Source organism: Hylobates moloch, unplaced genomic scaffold, assembly GCF_009828535.3.
Source record: "Hylobates moloch isolate HMO894 unplaced genomic scaffold, HMol_V3 SCAFFOLD_19, whole genome shotgun sequence".
NCBI classification, from domain to species: domain Eukaryota; kingdom Metazoa; phylum Chordata; class Mammalia; order Primates; family Hylobatidae; genus Hylobates; species Hylobates moloch.
This window is the reverse complement of record NW_026652294.1, coordinates 50,475,770-50,495,417: the sequence shown is the minus strand read 5'-3', so window position 1 is coordinate 50,495,417 and position 19,648 is coordinate 50,475,770. Positions and strand designations below refer to the sequence as shown.

The window sequence follows — 19,648 nt, the reverse complement described above, 5'->3', positions numbered from 1 at the left end:
GACTCGAACACTGCATGGAATATGGTAGACACTTCATAAATATTTGTTGAATGAACACACAAACCCAGATTGCCTCACTCCTGGTCTGGAGCTCTCTCCTGTACCTCTTATGTCTCAGAGAAGCCAGAGGAGGAAAGAGTGAAGGAGGGGTTGGTTTAGGCTGGAGGGTGTCAGCCTTGCCCCTTTGCCAGAGACACAACACGCACTGTGACCCAGGCCATGCCTCCTGGGGCCTGTATGTATCTGGGGCTCTCTTGGGCACTCACAGCATCCCAGGGGCATGGAGGGATCAGCACTTACCTCCCCTTTTCCCAAAGCAGGCACCATCTCTGCCCTTGGGCCCACTGTGTTCTTCCCATTCTTGGATCTGTCACGCAACATTTTTTTGAAACAGGGTCTCGCTCTGTCACCCAGGCTGGAGTATAGTGTTGTGATCACAGCTTACTGCAGCTTCTACCTCCCAGGCTCAAGCAATCTTTCTGCCTTAGCCTCCAGAATAGCTGATACTACAAGGCACATGCCACAGTGCCTGGCTAATTTAAAAAAAGTTTGTAGAGATGGGGTCTAACTACATTGCCCAGGCTGGTCTCAAACTCCTGGCCTCAAGCAATCCTCCAGCCTTAGCCTCCCAAAGTGCTGGGATTACAGGCATGAGCCACCACGCCTAGCCTCAACACTTATTGAGCACCTACTGTGTCCCATGCTCAGGACTGGGCACCAGGGCAATAGAGATAATTGAAACATTGTCCTCTTTCCCAGACAGCTTGCAGCTTAGTCAGCAGATGGATAAGCAAGCGCCACCAAAGTGCAGGGGGAAGACAGGATGGAGGAGACAGAAGGGCACAAGGCAAGTGGGGCATTCGGGGTGGGTGACAACAGTCATGACCTTGTTGGTGAAGGGCAGTTAGGAAGGTTTCAGAAGAGGGAATGTTTAAGCTACGTTTCACAGGATGGGAGTTGGGGGATAGAGAAGGGAGACCCAGCATTGCCAGCAGACAGAATAAATTGTGTAAGGGGTTCAGTTGAACTAAAGAAGTGCAGGTCCAGGGTGGGGCAAGGTGAAGGTGAAGCTGAAAAGATGGGTTGGAATCAGATGTTGAAGGGGTTTGAACACCAGGCTAAGGAGGTTGGGCTTCTTCCTGTTGGCAGTGGACGCCATTACAGTGTTTTGGGCAAGGTGACCTGGTCAGCTTTGCTCTTTAGGAAGCTTGTCCTGGACGCTGCGTGCAGAGTGATTTGGAGTGGCACGTGGAGAGCCAGGGATATGAGTCAGGACACTATTGAGGTGGCCAAGTTGGAGACAACAGTGGCCAGGACTAGGGTAGAGTGGGGGGTGTGGAGGGGCAGGGATGGATTCAAGAGCTATGTAGGAAGCAGAACCTAGACCCGCCGTGGGAAGGCAAACAAGGCTGAAGGGTCAGTGCCTGTGATTCCACTGCCGGAGGTTGTTGGCATGTGGGGCAGGGGAGCAGAGATCAAGGCTTATTTAGCCCCCACTGACCATTCCAGACTCCTCTCACGGCCCTTCCCGGCTCCCTGGCCCCACCTTACCCACATGGCTTCTCTGTTCTTCAGATGTGAGAAGCTTCTTCTTGCCTCAGGGCTCTCACACACTCTATTTCCTCTACCTGCAGCACTGTTCCACTTGGCTACAGCCTGCCCTGCCCACTCAGCCCTTGGTGTCTCTGATCTCAGATGGATAGGTCACTCTTGGATCCTCTCACAGAACAGAGCATGTGTGGTTCATGGGGCCCACTCCAACAGTGATGATACAATGCTGCTGCCCGTTCAGTACTGTCGCTCTACTTAACCAAAGCTCCTGGAGGACAGGAACTGTATCTGACTCACTCTCTGCCATATCCAAGCACTCAGCATGGAGCATGGCACTTAGCCGCTCATTGAACTTTTACTGAACACATGAAGGGTGAATTAATGGTGAGGTTTACTTGGATGCACTGACATCCTTAGTGGGCTGTTCAATAGCAGTTGGATATAGGAGTTAGGTTCACATTTTGATGGGATGACAGAGTAGGAAGTTTGATACTATGAGTGAATCTAGAAGGTATTTGCCTGAAGAGGAGACCTTGAGGTGGGCTGGGATGGTAAGTGAGCTCAGTACTCCACAGGCTGCCCTTGACTTTGCGCTGTGCTTTGAAGGATGCAAAATTCAAGCGTCCTGGCTCCTTGCAGCAGCTAGAACGTTCAGTAGCCATTCCTGCCACATGGATAGAAGTCTAAGGTCCAAAACAAGGAAGGGGTCAAACCCCTTTGCTCCCCTCTGTCCCTTCCTTACTGCAACCTGGGACACTGACAGACAGACCTGGGATCAGATGAGAAATGAAGAGAGGCCCAGGAGCTTCACATGTGCAAGGGTAGGAGGCAGGCAGATGCTGGACCTGCTCAGCCTAGAGGTGCTCATGCAAGTACAGGAGGTTCATGCAGGTACAGGAGGCCAGAGACAAAGCTCTGACCCCCAAGGACTCTCAGGGAGGCAGACCTCTTGTGTGAGGAAGGACTGTCTTTGTTCGAAGCCATCCAACAATGAAACTGGTAGGTAGTGAGCTCCCCATCACCATGAATGACCTCCCAGTGGGGCTGCTGTAGAAAAGCCCTAGTGGAAGAAGGGAGATGAAACCCAGATGACCTTTATTTTTTATTTTATTATTTTATTTATTTATTTATTTATTTATTTTGAGACAGAGTGTGGCTCCATCACCCAGGCTGGCGTGCAGTGGCGCAATCTCGGTTCACTGCAACCTCCGCCTCCCTAGTTCAAGTAATTCTCCTCCCTCAGCCTCCCAAGTAACTGAGATTACAGGCACACACCACCACACCCAGCTAATTCGTGTGTGTGTGTATGCATTTTTAGTAGAGATGGTGTTTCACCATGTCAGCCAGCCTGGTCTCAAACTCCTGACCTCAGGTGATCCACACAGCTTGGCCTCCCAAAGTGCTAGGATTACAGGCGTGAGCCACCACACCAAGCCTATTTTTATTTATTTATTTATTTATTTATTTATTTATTTATTTATTGAGACAGTTTCTTGCTCTGTCACCAGGCTGGAATGCAGTGGCGTGATCTTGGCTCACTGTGCCCTCCACCTCCCAGGTTCAAGCAATTCTCCTGCTTCAGCCTCCTGAGTAGCTGGGATTACAGGTATGTGCCACCATGCCTGGCTAATTTTTTGTATTTTTGATAGAGATGGGTTTCACCATGTTGACCAGGGCTGGTCTCAATCTCCTGACCTCAAGTGATTCACCCTCCTCAGCCTCCTCCCAAAGTGCTGGGATCACAGGTGTGAGCCATGGTGCCTGGCCCCAGGATGACCTTTGAAGTCCAATTCCCCTTTTATAAGATGGCGTTTTTGCTTTAGGACAGGAAGTCATCATTAAATATTTTCTCTACCTGCCTAAGCAATGGAAAGATAGCTGCCACCTGCCTCAGAGGCATCCCTGGGACTGTGCAGTTTCCTAAGGAGGAACGGGAGGATCTTGAAGCTGAGTCAGGGATCACTGGGGGCCTCAAGCTGGTCTTGGCCACAGATCTGGGGCTTCTATGGCTCTGTAGAGGTGACTAGTTGGCTGGTGTCCCCAAAGGGACTGTTCTTTTTTTTAATTAAAAAAAATTTTTTTGTGTGGAGCTGGAGTCTTGCTATATTGCCCAGGCTGGTCTCAAATTTCTGGGCTCAAGCAATCCTCCTGCCTCAGCCTCCCAAGAGTTAGGATTACAGGCATGAGCCACCACACCTGGCTGGGGCTGTCCTCAAACAAGAATCCTTTGCCTTGTCATTAGAATATTCTTGCAACTTATCTGTAGGCTTGAAATCTTTCGAAATAAAGTTTTTCTTAAAAAAAAAACAACAACACAGATTCTGATTTAAATATTCCAGAGTGAAGCTCAGCATCTGTATTTGTAAATTCTCCCCCAGGGAAATCCAATCTGCAGATAGAGCTGAAAAACACTGACTTAAATGAATTAGAGAAATGTGTATGTAAATAAAATTTATTTTATAAATTAGAAATTCTTTGAGAGCAAATATCCAAATTACTTGTTAATGTATACTATGTAAATATGGAGGAGTTTTAGATACTGATTTTTCTTTAAAAGAATCTTGCCTTTATTTAACCTATGAAGATGCAGATGAGGCCACGCACAGTGGCTCATGCCTGTAATCCCAGGGCTTTGGGAGGCCGAGGCAGGCGGATCACGAGGTCAGGAGTTCAAGACCAGCCTGGCCAACATAGTGAAACCCCGTCTGTACTAAAAATACAAAAACTTAGCCAGGCAGGTGGTGGGCGCCTGTAATCCTAGCTACTCAGGAAGCTGAGGCAGGAGAATTGCTTGAACCCAGCAGGCGGGGGTTGCAGCCAGCCGAGATAGTGCCAGGCACACCAGCCCGGGCAGCAGTGTGAGACTCAGTCTCAAAAAAAAAAAAAAGAAAAAAAGAAAATAATGCAAATGAACACATAATACCTGCAAAGCAAGAAGGCATCTTCCTTTTAATGTTTTATTTTGCCTTTGTTTTGCCGGTCAGTTGTGCCCACTTTGTGGTACCAAAAAAATAAGTGAAATAAAAGTAAGTAAAAAACGATCATTTCTGCTTACATTTACAGCTCATTTCATATTCTGCAAAATGTTTTCCCATCTGCTATCACCGCCCCAATCCTCACAGCAGCCTGGGAGAAAGGCAGAACCAAAATTATCATCTCCACTTCGTGCACGGGTGATCTGAGGCCCAGTTAAAAAAAGTGGCTCTACTGAGGTCCTGAAGTTGGTTGCTGGAGGCACTGGCAAAGGAATCCAGGCTCCAGCCCCCTTCTCTGCCTCCTGCCATCTTCCAGTTGCTTTTTTCCTCTCTCTTTCTCTATCTCTTTCCCTTCCTCTCTGCCTTGAACTCTCTTTCTACTTCAACTTTCCTCTCCTTGCTCCAACCCTCAGATTGGAGTCAGCTTTGCAAGTTGTCCAAACTTTTTTGTCACTCTGGAAACCTGCCAGCCCCATGGCCACAGCCCCATCTCATCAAAAGCTCAGCATCTGCACCTAGAGCAAGCCCTTTCCGGATGTCAGCGTGCGGAGATTAACTCTGGCCTCTCCATCTGGCCCTAGATAAGATAAGATTAGGGGAGCGGCACTGTAAACAGGCTCCCATCCTTCCCCAGGCCCAGGCCCCAGCCAGCTCAGGCTACACCATCCCAGGATCAGCATGGCCGTCCGCCAGTGGGTAATCACCCTGGCCTTGGCTGCCCTCGTTGTTGTGGACAGGGGTGAGTGGGCAGAACCTAGATTCTCTGTGGCTTTGTGTTGGTCGGTGAGCTTGGGATGAGAGCAGAAGCAGGGCCTGGAGCACCCTGTGAGGCCTCAGCTTTTTCCATGTACCTTCATTCTGCATATGCACCCTCCACTGTGGTGGAGAAAGTTCTGGGCTGGGAGAAAAGAAACTTGGGTTCAAATCCTGACTCTGGCTCAGAATTGCCAAAGTCCCCTACACTCTTGGGGCCTCAGTTTCTCCAGCTGTAAAGGAGGGGATTGTTCCAGTTCAAAGCTGCACTGAGCAACTATTGGGCTGGAGGTTGTGGGGGGCAGAAGGGAGCAGGTGGGTCCCAGCTCTCAGGAGAGACTGACAAGTATGCTGGCTGCAGGGTGGTGGGTGCTAAGAGAGACCTGGCTGAGGTCTTCTGAGCTCCCGATCTCTCTGAAAGGCTGTGGTTTGGGACTTGGGCAGCCACGTGAGCATGACAGAGCCCTTTCCCAGGACTGGACACATATACTTGGGGCAGGGCCCCGTCAGGGTCTGGGCCATCCCTGCAATCTCACAGCTACCATGTCAGGCACTGTTCTGAGCCCTTAAGACAGGTTAGTGACCCAAACAGAAAAAGCACGGTCCTGATGGAGCATAAATCCAATGGCGTAGAGGAAAAGGGAAAGGCAATAAACAAGATGGTTACAATGTATGTTAAACGGTATGTTAGAAGGTGATAAAAGTTAAAGAAAAAATACTTGGCAGAGTGATGGGTACTGGAAGGGGGTTGCAATTTCAAATCGGGGAGGTATCTCTGAGAGTCCAATGTTTGAGCAAAGCTTGAAGGAGATGAGGGACTAAGCCATGTGGATATCTGGGAGAAGAAGGTTCCAGGCAGAGGGAACAGCTCAGGTGCAAAGGACCTGAGGCAGGAGCATGCCTGGAGTGTCTGAGGTACTGTAAGACCAGTGTGGCAGGAAGGGACATTGTATGGAGTGATAGGAGAGGAGATGAGAGAGGCAACTGGGAACTGTACCAGGAAAGACCTTGTTGGCCAACATAAGAACTTGGCTTTTCCTCTGACTAAAATGGGAGGCACTGAAGGCTTTGAGCAGAGAGTTATGTCTTTCAGGAGTTGCTCTGGTCGGTACATTGAGAATAAATTGAACACGGAAGCGGGGAGACCAGTTAGAACCCGCCTGGACAAAAGTTGTAAGTTATAAGGCAACGCCTGGCAGGATCCCAGGGCCACTGACCTCATGGCCCATCCCACACCCATTTCCCCAGCTGGAAACAGACCTGGGCACAGGGGGAAAGGGAAATGGATCTGGGGGCCTGTTCAGGAGCAGCCTGCTTACGGCCAGCCTGGCACCTACACCTACCTACTCCTTGAGCAGTTGGGAACACTGAAGGGCCTGCTCTGAAGAAGTTTGTTTTTGTTTGTTTGTTTTTGTTTTTGTTTTTTGCACATTTCAGATTACTGCCTTGGCTGAGTGAGGAGGGGGCACTTTGGGTCAAGGTCAAGGGCAGCCTGGGGGTAAATGTAACTTTTCCCCACATCCCCCAGAAAGAAACTCTGACATCTTAGAGTTCTGAACACCCCCGCCTCCTAATACACTTTACTTTTTTAAAAAATATTTAAATAAATTTTTTTTTTCAAGACAGAGTCTTGCTTTGTCGCCCAGGCTGGAGTGCAATGGCATGATCTTGGCTCACTGCAACCTCTACCTCCTAGGTTCAAGCAATTATCCTGCCTCAGCCTCCTGAGTAGCTGGGATTACAGGCATTCGCCACCACACCCAACTAATTTTTGTATTTTTAGTAGAGACGGGGTTTCACCATGTTGGCCAGGCTGATCTCGAACTTCCAACCCCAAGATTTGCCTGCCTCGGCTTCTGAAAGTGCTGGGATTACACCAATGCACTTTAGTATTCAATTCCTGAACACCCACAGTGTGGGACATTGAACCAAGTGCTGCGCAACGGCAGACATAAAGGAACCCCAAGAAGCTCAGGTGCATAGGGAGGCGGGATGACCCAGTAAGTGGGACAGTACGTGGTGGTGTGAAAGAAGCCTCCATCCAGATCTGCTCAGGAAACTGTGGGGGATATCAAGGACAGCTTCACTGGGGGGCAGCATCAAGCCTTGAAAGGAGGGTATGATTCGGCGGGAGGAGAACAGAGATAAAGACATTTCAGGGAGGGGACATGGCATGAGCCAAAGCAGGGCCCAATCCAGGACCCGTGAGCAGAGCGGAATAGCTGGGGTATGGAGAGGTGTACTAGGAAGTCAGCCCAAGAAGCAGGTTTAGGGTCAGCTCACACGGTGCCCTAAACGTAAGACTAAGCAGCTCAGGTCCATAGGGAGGCTTAATGATCAGGGCAGGGAACCATGGAAAGGCTTTATACTTTTTAAATTCTTTTCTTTTCCCTAACAGTTAAATATCAAGAAATGCACAAATCTTATCACTCGATGAATCTTATCAATGAGTCTTTACAATGTATACACTCGTGTAACCCAAACCCCCATCAAGATACAGTACATCTTGAGTCAAGGACTTAGGGAAGAAAAATAAATACAGAACATTTCCATAGCCCCAGAAATTCCCCTATGTCAGTCAATCCCTGCCCCCACCCCAGTGCTCTGACTCTTTTTTTTTTTTTTTTAAGAGGCAAAGTCTCACTCTGTTGCCCAGGCTGGAGTGCAGTGGTGCAATGATAGCTCACTGCAGCTTCAACCTCCTGGATTCAAATGATCCTCCCATCTCAGCATCACAAGTAGCTGGGACTACACGTGCGTGCCACCACGCTCAGCTAATTTAAAAATTTTTTTTAATTTATTTTTATTTATTTATTTATTTATTTTTGAGATGGAGTTTTGCTCTGTCACCCAGGTTGGAGTCCAGTGGCATGATCTTGGCTCACTGCAATCTCTGCCTACTGGGTTCAAGTGATTCTCCTGCCTCAGCCTCCTAAGTAGCTGGGATTATAGGTGTGCACCACCATGCCCAGCAAATTTTTGTATTTTTAGTAGAGACGGGGTTTCTCAATGTTGGTCAGGCTGGTCTCGAACTCCTGACTTCAGATGATCCACCCACCTCGGCCTCCCAAATTACTGGGATTACAGGTATGTGCTACTGCAACCTGCCCTCATTGTTAAATTTTTTTGTAGAGATGGGGTCTTGCTATGTTGCCCAGGCTGGTCTCAAACTCCTGGCTTCAAGTGATCCTCCTGCCTCAGCCTCCCAATGTGATTTTTTTCATCATAGATTAGTTGGCCTGTTCTAGGATTTCACATAAATGGAATCACAGGTATATAATCTTTTGTGTCTGGTTTCTTATGCTCAGCAAACTATTTTTGAGATTCAGCCATGTTATTGCATGTATCAGTTGCTTGTTTTAATTGTTGAGTAGTGCCCCATTGTATTTATTTATCCATTCTCCTGTTGAAGGACATTTGGATCACTTTCAGTTTGGGCAATTTGACATGGAAGGGTTTGAAGCAGTTCAGTGACAAGTCTAGGTTTGCATTTTGATACCCCAATGCCAGGCTTAAACAGCATATCGGGGTGACTTAGTCTAAGTTTCTGTTTCCCTCTCTCTGTGGAAATATCTTGTAATAGCATCTCCAGGAAAATATAAAACTACATTGCCTTGCACACCTCCAGTGATGGGAAACTCACTACTTCTGGAGAAAGCCTCTTTCACCGTGGCATAGCTCCCACTGAGAGAAAATTCTGCTTCATATGGAACCCAAACCTGCTTCCCTGCAGCCTCCTCACAGAGATGGGCTCTGCTCTGTGAGGCTGAAAAGAGCCCATCTCTCCCTCAGTTCCAGGATAGCCCTTCAGAGACTTCAGGGAGCATCCTGCCCTTCTCTAATTTACATAAACGCCCTTCCTTCCACCTGTGCCATTAGACATAGCTCCAGTTCCCTCATCCACCCATCACGCTTGTCAGTCACATCACAGTTTGCTCATGTCCTTTAGGCAGTTCAGCCAGACCTTGAGGGGCACACCAGTGTATGTAGAAAGAGTCAGGCTCTGGACTGCAGCAGACGTGTGGGAAAATCCTAGCTGTGCCTTAACAAACTGCATTGCATCACCTCTTTGAGCCTCTTTCGTAGTTCGTTAAACTGACCTATGCCCCAGGAAACAGATTCTGAGCTATACATGCAAGTTACTGGGGAGCATTCATGGGAGTAACTTCCATGAAGGATGAGGGAAGTTGACTTCCATGCAGTGCAACAGAGGCTTCAGATGATCCTACAGGCAGCTTTGGGCAAGGGGATCAGGGTCTTTGTAACCACATCAACCTGACATGGGATATGGGCTGTTCCTGGGTAGAGGATGCAGCCCTGGGCAAGGCAGCTTCATTCTCTGAGGGTAATTCCTAGGAAGAGACTTGCAGTGAGTGGTCAATATTTCTGGCAGCTGGGGAAATGAGTGCCTCAGACTTGTGGGAGGGCTCTTGATGGCAGAACACAGCATCCACTACTATCTCCTTTCTTCCCTCTGTTACACAGCAGTAAGAGAGGGGTGGAGAGGAGTTAAAATCATGTGTTCTCAATGCCCGGCACATAATAACTGATGAATTGTTATTTTATAATTATTATATGGGACACAACAATTCCAGTGGGATCTAACTAACAAGGAATAGGCTGGACTGTTACCTTCCTAATTTTTGAATTTCTGTCTCTGTTTATGGAACCCAAGATCACATCAGCTTTCTGGCAGCCCCATTGTCTGGTGGCTCATCACCTTTCCTTGAGGAATTCCAGGTTGGGTAGTTGCTGGACCAAGCTCCCTGAAGAATAAGCAGTCCTCAGACCCCTAGACCTGGGGTCTAGAGCTGGCATCATCTAATTCTTGCTTCTTTGTGTTTCAGAAGTGCCAGTGGCAGCAGGAAAGCTCCCTTTCTCAAGAATGGTAAGGCAGCTGCGTGCTGTTCTCACCTTCTCTCTGCTGAGAGGAGTCTTCTCATCCATGCTGAGAAACCAGTTATTCTTCTCCACGATCCTGCTCAGACACCTTCAATGGCTCCAAGGTGGCCAAGATGGCCTCCTGGCCTGCACATTCCCCAGATTAGCCCCCAAGGCTGAGTAGGCCCAGCCCCCTCTCCCAAGTCCCAAGATTGGCCTCAAAGCCCTTGTGATGTCCCCCACCTGGTATCCAAGGCCCCTTCCATCAGTGAGATCTCCCCACCCAGGCTTAGCAGGACAGGGTGTGCTCTCTGCTCTGTAGAGTGCAGACAGGCAGGCCACGGAGTTCAGGCCAAAGAGGGGACCCTGGCACACTGAAAGCACCTGTGGAGTGTGCCAGCCTCCCCCCACCGCATTCCATCTGATTGTCTAAACACCAAGTTGTCCCTGAATCCTGATTCCACCTTGGCCCTTGGTCTGATGCCCCCAGTGACCCAGAAGGCAGTGGTACTGGCATCCTTGAGACCCTTGAGATTGCCCCTTCGTGTAGTGGAATGAGGAGGCTCGGAGCCACCTTCCCATCCACAGCCTCAGCATCGTCCCCGTCAGTCCATCAGAATCCAGCCCCACTTACTCAGTGCCAAAGAGCCAAATACTTTACATACATTATTTCAATTAGCCCTATGTGAGAGGAACACCACTATTATAATTTTTACAGATGAAGAAACTGAGACTCAGAGAGTGGAAATACCTCAATTAAGGTTATACAGCTAATCAGTGGCAAAATTCAGGTTTCTAGAGTTCGGGCCTTCACAGTTGCACCGCACGACCTTTCTCACCCTATCCCTGTCTCAGGCGCTAATGCCAGTCCTGACTGAGTTCTCACCTTGACCTCAGGCCTGTCCTAAAACCCTTTCAGACAGCCTCGATTAAGCCCCAAGCTCTGCCCCATTTCTTCAGCCTTCCCACCCTTTGCAGCCTTTCTAACATGGGCCTGATAGATCATGCAGGCCAGGGAGAGTTCAGGAGCCCCCAGAGAGAGAGGGGCCTCCTGGGAATGATGGGTGGTTCTGTATCCTGGGGTCTTCAATGGGACCAGCAGCAGAAGTTCTGATTAGTGCCTCTGAAGAGGGTGTGAACAAGTCCCCAGGTGCTTGAGGGCACAAACTCACTCCACACACATAGACATAAACACAGGCATACGCTTGAATGCCTGCACACCTGGGGCTCCAGAGACACAGGTACACATATGTACACATCCAGCCATAGGCACACACGTGGTCATGCACACACACATACAAGCAAACACACCAAGGGGCCCTGAGTGGTTGGTTTCATCTTCACTGGACCCACACGGGGGACCTTCTTGACTCTGATACCTCACTGGGGCCCCACTGGTTCCGAGCAGAACCCCTGTATCCCTCCCCACTGCCTCTGAATCCCTGACTCCTCCCCCTCCCTTCTTTTCCACAGCCCATCTGTGAACTCATGGTAGAGAGTCTCCAACCTGTTCCCAGACATCCAACCTGGTCTGTGGCACTGATGGGCTCACATATACGAATGAATGCCAGCTCTGCTTGGCCCGGATGTAAGTCTGCCCCACAACCCCTGCTTGCTTGGGTGGGCCCCATCTCTGGTGCACAGTCTGAAAGGAGCAAGACTTGACCTGCTTCTTCCTTCATACATGCTTGACCTGAGAAGAGTCCTCCAACATATGCCCCTAATAGAATGAGCACCAGATTAACTCAAAGAAGGCACATGGTTCCAAGCAGAAATCTAGAAGCTGGTGGTGGGTAGGGAGTAGGGGCAGAAACCATATTCCTTGCTCTGCCCTGACTGACTAGGTGACCTCATTTGTTCTTTCATTCATCTAACCAGTAATTATTTATTGAGCATTTACTATGTGCTAGGCACTGGGGCTAGAACAGAGCCTAAGTTAGACAGCATCACTGGCCTCCTGGAACATACAATTGGTGTAAGGGGGAAGCCAGGCTGATAGTCAGCCAACTGCAGCACAGAATTTTTTTTTTTTTTTTTTTTTTTTTTTTGAGACAGACTCCCACTGTCACCCAGGCTGGAGTGCAGTGGCACGATCTTGGCTCATTGCAACCTCCGCCACCTGGGTTCAAGTATTCTCCTGCCTCAGCCTCCCGAATAGCTGGGATTACAGGCACCCACCACCACACCTGGCTAATTTTTTTTTTTTTTGTATTTTTAGTAGACATGGGGTTTCACCATGTTGGCCAGGCTGGTCTCGAACTCCCGACCTCAAGTGATCCGCCCGCCTCGGCCTCCCAAAGTGCTGGGATTACAGGCATAAGCCACCGCGCCCGGCCTTCAGCACAGAATTCTAAGGGATCAGTGGGCACACAGGAATAAGTAGAAATTAGCTAGGAAAAAGGAGCAAGGGAAGATAATTCCAAGTAGATGAGTTTGGAAAGGTCTACAAGGAAAAGTTTACATTTGAGGAAATATAAGAAGTTGGACATGTTGGAGTATAAAGTTTAAGGGAGAGGCAAGGAGTGAGTCCAGAGAGATGAGCAGGGCTAGAACATGACCTCCCTACATCAGATCACCTATTGGCTCTTAGTTTCTTCATCAATAAAACCCATCTTCTAGGATCCTGAGAACTAAATGAGACCATGGAAGTGAAGAAAGTCCTCGGAAGCTGCAAAGCTCTGGATAGATGTGAAAGTTTGTATTTGAGGAAATATAAGGAACATCAGGATGTTGTCCCAGCTTAGAGAAAGATCATGCTAATCAAAGACTCATGGTTAGGAGGTACATTGGGAGTGGAATTGACAGGCTTGGTATGTGACTGGATGTGAAGGCTGAGGGGAAGGAGGCAGCATACTGGTTTCTGATTTGTGGGCTTGGGTGGCCAGTGGTTCCATGTGCTGCGATGGGTGGTTTGGGGGGCTGTACCAGTTCTGTGGGGGGCAGTGATGTTTGTGGACAGCTGAGCCCCTAGGACATCCCACTGGATATGGACAACTGCATGAACAGGCAGGACATAGGTCCGAGCTGGAGACAGAGTTGGCAGCCATCAGCATGCACTGGTGGTTGAAACCCCAGGAAGCTGAAATCCCCCAGGGGCAGGGTGTGCAAAATAGGAAAAGCTGTAGAAGGATGTGCCCATGGACCCTTGGGATCTGCCCTGTATCCATACACTGCATATGTGGGCGACGCTCAGCAGGATGTCTGGATGGACTATGCCAGGTCCCTGAATGGTACACTACAGCTCCTGAGAAGGTAGCCTCATGCCTGTCTTCTTTGATCCTAGAAAAACCAAACAGAACATCCAGATCATGAAAGATGGCAAATGCTGATCCCACAGGAGCACCTCAAGCCATGAAGTGTCAGGCTGGAGAACAGTGGTGGGCATGGAGAGGATATGACATGAAATAAAAGATCCAGCCCAACTAAGTGAAGTGGTCAGTGTCTCTGGGGACACTGGTTGCAGAGGGGATATAGGAGGTGAATCTTGCATTGTCACCTCTACTCTGAATTTGATGTCCAGCTTCTCTCCGTCCCTCTGGTGCTCCTCAACCCTGTCACATGTCCCCTCAGAGGTCCCAGTTATCTTCGCCTGCCTGAGAGGCCAGTCCCTGACCCCAGGATGCTGCCTAGTACTCCCGTCTGCCCCAGCCTGGACTATCATTCAGGCCAAGAACCTAGGTGAGGTCTGTATCCTCTGCCACTGCTGGGGTGCATGGCCCAGCCTCAGAAAGCCTCTGTGAAATCAGGAACAGTGGCTCATACCTATAATCCCAGCACTTTGGGAGGCTGAGGGTGGCAGGATCGCTTCAGGCCAACCTGGGCAACATAGCAAGACTGTCTTTACAATTTTTTTTTTAATTAGCCAGGCTTGATGGCATGCACCTGTAGTCCCAGCTATTCAGGAGGCTGAGGTGGGGGGGATTGCTTGAGCCTGGGAAGTCGAGGCTGCAGTGACCCATGATCACATCACTGCACTCCAGCCTGAGTGACAAAGTGAAACCCTGCCTCAAAAATGAAAAAAAAAAAAAGCTTTGTGAGAGTCATCCTGTGCCCCCCATGGCTTCCTCCTGGGCTGTGCCAGCACTCCAAGGCGTGTACACACAGACACGTGGCACAGCAATGGCTGATATTCAGGCAGTGCACACAGTACAGCTGAACTGCTTGTTGTAACATTGAACTAGGTTTTTCACAATCGAAAACAGGTGATGCCCCAAGCCCTTTGAGTGCCCCCCTATACCCTAGCCACCCAGATTGTCCCCTGGAAACACCTGGGTCTCTCGGTGTCCATGGTCTGGGGTTAATTCCTGGCACTGTGGGATGATTTCCAGATGCTGCTCTGCTCTTTTGGTCAACATCGGCTCTGACTGGTTGTCAAATATTCTGACATTAGACATAGCCCCAGGCACGCCCTGCACACATGCACTCACACAATGTCCCACAGGGACACACAGTGTTCAGAATTGTCACCATAGACAGAGACCCCCTCCTGTGGTATATGTTGAATACCTCCTCTTTTGGCCAAAGCCCCTAGGCAGAGCCTCTTGATAATGGTGGCAGGAGAAAGGGTTATGGAGAGAGGCCTGGGCAGGTGAGAGCAGTTTCACACAGACTCTGATTCCTGCTGCAGAGTGGGCAGAAAGGGCAGGAAATGCTCTGTAGAAGACACATGTCTGAGAGAATGGGCACAGGAAGGCAGGAAGCTACTTTCTCTTGGACTACTGGAATGGGAACACTGAGCAGGAATTGATGCTGATAGATTTGCAGGTGGCAGGCCTAGGAGGCCATCTATGAATAAGGCCTTCTACTGGGACTGATTCATACCTGTTTCATACCTGCATATGAATGATGTAGGATGAAGTTTGGCTGTGAGAGATAGAAAACCCAAAATAACAGTGACTTACAGACAGAACTTCATTTCTCCTACACGTAGCCCTATGTAGTATGACAACTCCATGCTCCTCTGTCTTGTTACTCTGCCATCCGCGTCACAGTTTCTACCTCAGGTCCAAGACAGCTACTCCAACCACAGCCATGACATCTGCATTCCAGGCCACAGAGAGAAAGGGCACGCCACCTGCCTCTGAAGACATTTCCCATAAGATGTACACACTCTGTGTAAACCACATTAGCTAAAATGTAGTCTCATGGCCTTCTGAGCAGGGAGACTGAGAAATACAGTCTATCTGGTTGGCCATGCATTAAACTAAAAATTAGTTCACTTTTTTTAGGAGGAGAAAGCGGATATTGGTGCCATCTAAAAGTTTCTGCCCTAAGTGGGACACCCCTCTTATGCCCAAGTGGCATAGCCCAGCCAAGCATCTCACCAGTGACCCTTCCTTCCCAGGCTTCTACTCATCATCTGAGGAATCAGAGATTAAGCCTGAACAATGTGCCAGGCACCACCTGGAAGGAATACCTAATTTACCACTTACAGATGTGGACTCTGTGGCCCCCTCTCTGGGAACTACCCCAAAACCTAAGTGTTGGCCCCTAAAGACCTTATGTGTGGCATGAGACCCTGCTGCCCTGGCCATTGCCGATTAGCCAAAAGATTCTTCCCCAGGATCTTTCAAATTAGAAACAAACAGAGGCAGTTCCCCTCTGGCACTGAAGTTGTAGGATGAGCAAGACAGGGGTTGTCAGCAGTCACACGTCCCGCTTTGTGGAAGGAGGAATGAGAGGATGATGCAGGCATGCAGAGGCAGAGTAATTACAGGCAGTGTTTGAATTCCTGAAGCCTGGCTGCCTTTGACCTTCCCAAAATTACATGGGATAACTTGATATCATGACCATAAAGTTTCTATTTTGCCCAGTCTCTTTGCAATTAGGCTTCTGGTATTCTTTCTTTCTTTCTTTCTCTCCTTCCTCCCTCCCTCTCTCCCTCCCTCCCTCCTTTCCTTCCTTCCTTCCTTTCCTTCCTTCCCTTTCTTCCTTTCTTTCTTTCGAGATGGAGTTTCACTCTTGTTGCCCGGGCTGGAGTGCAATGGTGCAATCTCGGCTCACCGCAACCTCCACCTCCCAGGTTCAAGCAATTCTCCTGCCTCAGCCTCCTGAGTAGTTGGGATTACAGGCAGCGCCACTATGCCTGCCTAATTTTGTATTTTTAGTAGAGACGGGGTTTCTCCATGTTGGTCAGGCTGGTCTTGAACTCTCAACCTCAGGTGATCCACCTGCCTCAGCCTCCCAAAGTGCTGGAATTACAGGCGTGAGCCACTGTGCCCGGCTTGGCTTCTGGCACTTTTGACAAAGGTCCTGACTACTATATGAAGGAGTCTCAGAAGAGGTAACCTTTAAGTTGTGCCTTGAAGGATAAGTAGAAACCATTAACTAAATAGACAATGTCGAGGCCGGGCACCGTGGCCCACGCCTGTAATCCAATCACTTTGGGAGGCCAAGACAGACAGATTGCTTAAGCTGAGGAGTTCAAGACCAGCCTGACCAACATGGCAAGACCCTGTCTCTACCAAAAACACAAAAAATTAGCCAGGCATGGTGGCACGCACCTGTGGTCCCAGCTACTCGGGAGGCTGAGATGGGAGGATGGCTTGAGCCCAGGAGGCAGAGGTTGCAGTGAGCAGAGATCAAGCCACTGCACTCTAGCCTGGGCAAGAGAGCAAGAACCCATCTCAAAAAAAAAAAAAAAAAGCAAACAAACAAAAAACAATGTGGGAGAATCCTTCCAGCCCTGAGGCTGAAGAATTCGTTTGTGGGAGCACACATTCCCATCTGTTCTCCCTGTGGTAAGACTTACCATGTTCCAGGCAAGTGGGCACCTGAGAAGGGGTGCTCTCTCCCCTTCTCACGGGAGAAGAGTTTCACAGGCAGAAACCCCTTGGATGAGCAGATCTGCGTGGGTGGGGCCTGTGCAATCACCTGTCACATCTGCCTAACAGTCCATGCCTTAGGGCCTCTTTTCTCAACCCTTCAGACAATAAAGGCTGTTAAGGCTGTAAATTCCAATGCTGACAGAGATTCTGAGGCCAAATGCAGCTATAGAAGTTTCACTATTGATGTGTGCATTCAACATTCATTCGTTCTCCAAATATTTATTGAGGTCTTACTATGTACAAGACAATATGCTTGAAATAATGCTGTTACCAAGATAAAGAAGCTCCTTCACCCAAGGAACCCTGGTGTTAAAGGCAAAGATTAACCAAATAATCCTGCAAGTAAACTATCATGGACTATGTAAATGCTGTGAAAGAAACGTATGGGAAGCCGAGAGAGGATCCCACCTGGGGGCCAGACAGGGTCTCAAGACAGTAGGTGAGGGTTCTCCATGGAAGAGACATGTGAGTTGAATTCTGAAGGATGAACAAAAGTCACCTATACAAGGGTAGGGTTGGAGGAAGGAAGGTGAGGAGCTGTTCAAGCAGAGGTAGTAGCAGGAGCAAAGACCCCCAGGCAGGACAGGGTGCAGTGCATCTGAGGACCTGAAAGAAGAGTGGCTGACAGCAGACAGCAAACAAATGAGGGGCTTGAGATGAGATGGGAGAAGGCATGGGGTAAAGACTTTCGCCTTTATAGTAAGAGAAAGTGAGCCATTGGAGGGTTCTAAGCAGGGGACTGACATGGCAAGATTTGCACTTTATGATCACTCGGGCTGCTCTACAGAAAATGAACTAGAGCAGAGAGGAAGTGGGAGCTAGAGGGAGACGCAGAGGAAAAAAAATCAGAGAATGGGCCTGTGCAACGCTGTGTTGGTTGAGAGGCAGTACAGTAGAGGTGAAAAGCACTGGCTCTGAAACCAAACCGCCCAGCTTTGTGTCTTGGCTTTGCTGCTTACTCTACAACTTCGTGCTAATGACCTAAGTTCTCTCGGTTTCCTCATCTCCAAAATAAGGATATCTGTCTACCTCTCAAGTTATGTAAGAATTAAATGACTAATATATATGAATAATTTAGAACAGTGTTCAGCAGTTCGGTGCACAGTAACTTCTCATTAAATGTTGTGGCCCACGCCACACAGCTATCACACAAAAATAGATCAATAGTGAACCACTCTGATTAAAGTTGGGGTGCGGTGGGCTGGGACCCGAGCCTTGTCCACAGGTCTACCTCTACTACCTTGTCTGAGGTCTTAACCCCGCCCAGTCCTGAATTCCTGGGACTTCAACGACTCTCTCTCTGCCAAATGATGTGGGTCTTTAGGTAGAGTTCTAGCACAAAGGGCTACTATCAATGTTATTAAGCATAAATTATGACTACAGCCACAAAATGATTTCATTAATAAAAAAAAAAAAAAAAAGCAAACCACTCTTCTACTTGATGATGAGCACATAAACAGTTTTTTTTTATTTATTTATTTACTTTTACTTACTTAAATTTTTAGAGATGGGGTCTTGCTATGTTGCCCAGACTAGACTCAAACTCCTGGGCTCAAGTGATCCTCTAGCCTCAGCCTCCCAAGTAGCTGAGACTACAGGAAGGAGCTACTGCACCTGACTCAATTTTTTTTTTTTTTTTTTTTTTTTTGAGATGGAGTCTCACTCTGTGACCTAGGCTGGAGTGCAGGGGCGCAATCTCGGCTCACAGCAACCTCTACCTCCCAGGTTCAAATGATTCTCGTGCCTCAGCCTCCCCAGTAGCTGGGATTATAGGCACATGCCACTACACCAAGCTAATTTTTTTTTTTTTTTAAAGCAGAATGGGGTTTTGCTATGTTGCCTGGGCTGGTCTCAAACTCCTGGCCTCAAGTGATCCGCCCGCCTCAGCCTCCCAAAGTGCTGGGATTATAGGCATGAGTTGCTGCATCAGGCCTTAAGTTTTTAAAAACAATGATGGGGTGGGACTGGGGGACAATCCACAAAATGGACAGAACAGCTGTGAAGGAAATATAGAACTCAGAAGGATATGGTTACAAAAATGCCTTTGAAGGAAACACATGTCACTCCTGAGAAGTTTGTGGTTGGCTTCACCACCTGCCTGCTTTACTCATTCTGGTGCCTTCTCTTTGCCCTTCCTCATCCATGGCTCTGGCCTGGTTTCAAGCACAGACTCAGTCAACACTGGGTTCTAACCTTCTAAAGACTTGCTTGGGGACAAGGAAGGCTTGCATCAACCACAGGCTCCATCCAAAGAACGGCCCCCTGGTATCTCATGGCCTGTGGCTAGTCAGGGTCACTGGGAAGTGAGGACAACATCTAGAAACAAACAACCCAGCCAGATGTTCTGGAATTAGGTCACAATGAGGGATATGTGGTCTATTTATGTGCCAAACACCTTGTTCTAGGCCATTCCCAATATTCCTGACTAGATGCAACCTCCTGGTGATTCTGGTTTTACAGCTATGGGACTACACGATCACAAGAGCAAAGAAGCCCTCATGTATCTGAAGACTGAGGGGGCCTATAAACCTGAAACTGGCCCAAGGCAAATTAGAGCTCTCATCAGCCCAAAGAAAGCACCCAGAGGTCCAAACAGCTGGGAAAATTTGGGCAGAGGTGGCCCTCTCCAGAAAAGGTGGATTGCTGGACAGTACAACCAGA

At 48.7% G+C, this 19,648-nt stretch overlaps 1 protein-coding gene across 1 annotated transcript; it reads left to right on the top strand.

The window, feature by feature from the left end:
• The first annotated feature begins 5,204 nt into the window (after window positions 1–5,204).
• On the top strand, window positions 5,205–13,528 carry SPINK4 (serine peptidase inhibitor Kazal type 4). Its single transcript, XM_032138777.2, is given in 5 exon segments — window positions 5,205–5,265; window positions 10,127–10,167; window positions 11,634–11,654; window positions 11,657–11,748; window positions 13,444–13,528. Coding segments are annotated over 5 exon segments (261 nt in total). The 3' UTR covers window positions 13,490–13,528.
• Window positions 13,529–19,648: the final 6,120 nt, after the last annotated feature.